At 32.7% G+C, this 2772-nt stretch overlaps 1 protein-coding gene across 1 annotated transcript; it reads left to right on the forward strand.

The window, feature by feature from the left end:
• Nucleotides 1-28: 28 nt before the first annotated feature.
• Nucleotides 29-1439, forward strand: LOC105564526 (H/ACA ribonucleoprotein complex subunit 1-like). Its single transcript, XM_012016959.1, has 2 exons — nt 29-211; nt 1242-1439. Exons 1-2 carry the CDS (start codon nt 29-31, stop codon nt 1437-1439), a joined length of 381 nt encoding a protein of 126 aa, XP_011872349.1.
• The last annotated feature ends 1333 nt before the right edge of the window (nt 1440-2772 follow it).

Genomic DNA, 2772 nt, shown 5'->3' on the forward strand with positions numbered 1-2772 from the left:
AACAACGACAACGATCCCGACGTCGGCGATGACAACGGTCCCGGCGTCGGCGATGACGACAACGGCCCCGGCGTCAGCGATGGCGACAACGGCCCCGGCGTCGGCGATGACAACGGCCCCGGCGTCAGCGATGACGACAACGATAACGACCCCGGCGTCGACGATGGTCGCAGCCCCAGTGGAGGTGACAACTTCCTCGTCGACATTAAGCGTAAGTATATAACTTTATGGTAATCATATGTGACTTAAAATTCTTTTTCTTCGTATTAATACTAAACAAAACATATTGATAAAATTGGTATGGCTCAAATGTGATAAACACAAATTTGAAGGAATAAAGAACTACAAGCCGTGACAGGGTGTTAGTGTCTAAATATTTTATTCTAAATTTATTGCGAAAAAATATCACCTAGGCCAGGGTTTGAACCTGGACCTCCCTCTCGCTAGGCGCTACACTCTCACCCGATCAAATAATTAAATGAAAGTAAGAAACGCGTGTAGGGATGATTGTACGGAATCAACATTAGTCTGTTTATTGCAATGAATATATTGCCATGTGCCTCGGTGGTCGAATTGGTTGAGACGCCCACCTAGCGAGAGGGAGGTCCAGGTTCAAATAACCTTGTCGAGGTGATATTTTTTCGCAATAAATTTAGAATATTTAAACACTAACACTCTGTCACGGCTCATAGTCCTTTATTCAAAAACATATTGATTAATATCCTTTTTGAATAAGTGCTAATTTTGAGTCAATACTAATTCGTGCTATTTTATAAAGGTGGCAACTCTCAAGTAAAGCAAGCTGATGTCAAAATAACGGTTTTTATGATATTTTTACTTAAAAAATGACAACAAATAACGTCAGCTTGCTACCTGGGATTTTTTCTTCTATTGTATTGTAAAAATATTGTATAAAAAATTTAGATCTAATTGCATAAAATAACGTAAATAATTCTTAGATTGTTTACAATTTTAATATTAAACTATTCTTTCATAATTTACTAATAAATATTAACATTTGTATTGATTAATATTTTATTAAAATTAATATTTTAATAAACTTTTGTATACATATACTTTGTATATTGTTAGTTTCTATCAATATCACTTAACATCTTTTTTATTTACATTTATAAAATTCTAAAGTTCGCAGCATATATCTACAAATAGCATATTGCAATTATTTTTTATTATAGGTGTATTCTTACATGTTTTTTATTTTCTAGTGTTTTATGTTTCAGAAAGAAGATGTAATTAATATCATAAATGAAATGATGTCGACGAGGGGAATTCACGACAGAGGTGGCAGAGGTGCCAGAGGGGGCAGAGGGGGCAGAGGGGGCAGAGGGGGTAGAGGTGGCAGAGGTGGCAGAGGTGGCAGAAGAGGCAGAAGATTTGGAAGACGTGGCGGGGGGATATACATTTATTACACGTCATAAGAACTTATAAATATCCTATTGTAATATTATATATTATGTACAATAGTTGATTGTTTATGAATAAACATAATAAATATTTTAATTTGCTTACTTTCGTTATTTTCGCTAATTTGCCATGATACACAATCGACTTTCAAGATTAAATCTTAATTACCCAAGTAATATATTTATTTAGAAGTATATATTTTCTTTCCTTCTTTTCTTATTATGATTTTTATCTTTGACTTTTTACTTTTTGTAATTATTTTTTACATAATTTATACTTGATTTTAATGACTGGATGGACTAATGAGGAAGAATGAGAGAATGAAATAGATCACGAAAGAATGAAAAAGATTGAAAGATATTAAAAGAAAACAAAGGAGAAAAATAGGGAAATTTATGAGAGAATGAAAGAAAATAAAGGATGAGAAGTAATTGGAATTTATAAAAATTAAAATGTCAAAACATTGTCATTACCTATCTTATTAAGTTATTTTAATTTTTATGCTGATAATTCTACTTATGAAAATTAAAATACAAACAATATAGCATCAATCGTAACTGTACTTTATCTTCATTCTCATCAACATCCTCATTCAAGTTATCGGCATCGAATAGAAAGTATTCATTAAGCTGCAATAAAATCAATCATTAAAAATATATTGCCATTATCATTCGTAAAAAGCAAAGGCTTTATAGAATTTATGCACGTAATATAGTCTGAATATGTTTTATTTTTAAAAGTAATCTGAAAAGATAATATATTTAATCGAAAAACTATATAGTAACAAGCTCCAATTTACAAATGTAATGGAAAAATTAGAGAGACAGCAACAAACGAGCAATTAATAGGATGTTAAATATTAAATACATTTATTAATGGAATAGACAGGAACGTCTCTCACTTAGTCCTTTTTCTTTATGCGCGCGCATATACACGCATCGGCATAAATGCCGCCCCTATTTGTGTGACACGCACGCACACACACACACGCACACGCACGCGCGCGCGCACAAAGAATTTTATTCTTACTTGAGAAATTTATGGTTTTATTATACAGGGTGTCTCATTTTAAATGATCCACGCAAATATCTCCAAAAATATGAAAGATACGGAAAAACGTTTCAAACAAAAGTTGTTTGGTTCGAAGGAGGACATAAGGTGGTACCATTGACTTGACCTTGGATAGTTATTTGAAGGTCACGTGAAGATCACCTTCAATTTTTTAAATGGAACCCCCTATTGTTTATTATACTATCTTATTCTACTAATTAATATGAACAACTTTTGTCTGAAACATTTTTTTATTTGCCCAATACTATTTGGAGATATTCAAGAGAACGTTTATAA

This window comes from Vollenhovia emeryi, unplaced genomic scaffold, assembly GCF_000949405.1.
Source record: "Vollenhovia emeryi isolate VEMERY1.0 unplaced genomic scaffold, V.emery_V1.0 DF943952.1, whole genome shotgun sequence".
NCBI lineage: Eukaryota > Metazoa > Arthropoda > Insecta > Hymenoptera > Formicidae > Vollenhovia > Vollenhovia emeryi.

Coding starts and splice junctions, on each gene's coding strand:
- LOC105564526 (XM_012016959.1), top strand. CDS start 29: ATGACAACGGTCCCGGCGTCGGCGATGACGACAACGGCCCCGGCGTCA. Junction 212..1,241: donor CTTCCTCGTCGACATTAAGC/GTAAGTATATAA, acceptor TTTATGTTTCAG/AAAGAAGATGTAATTAATAT.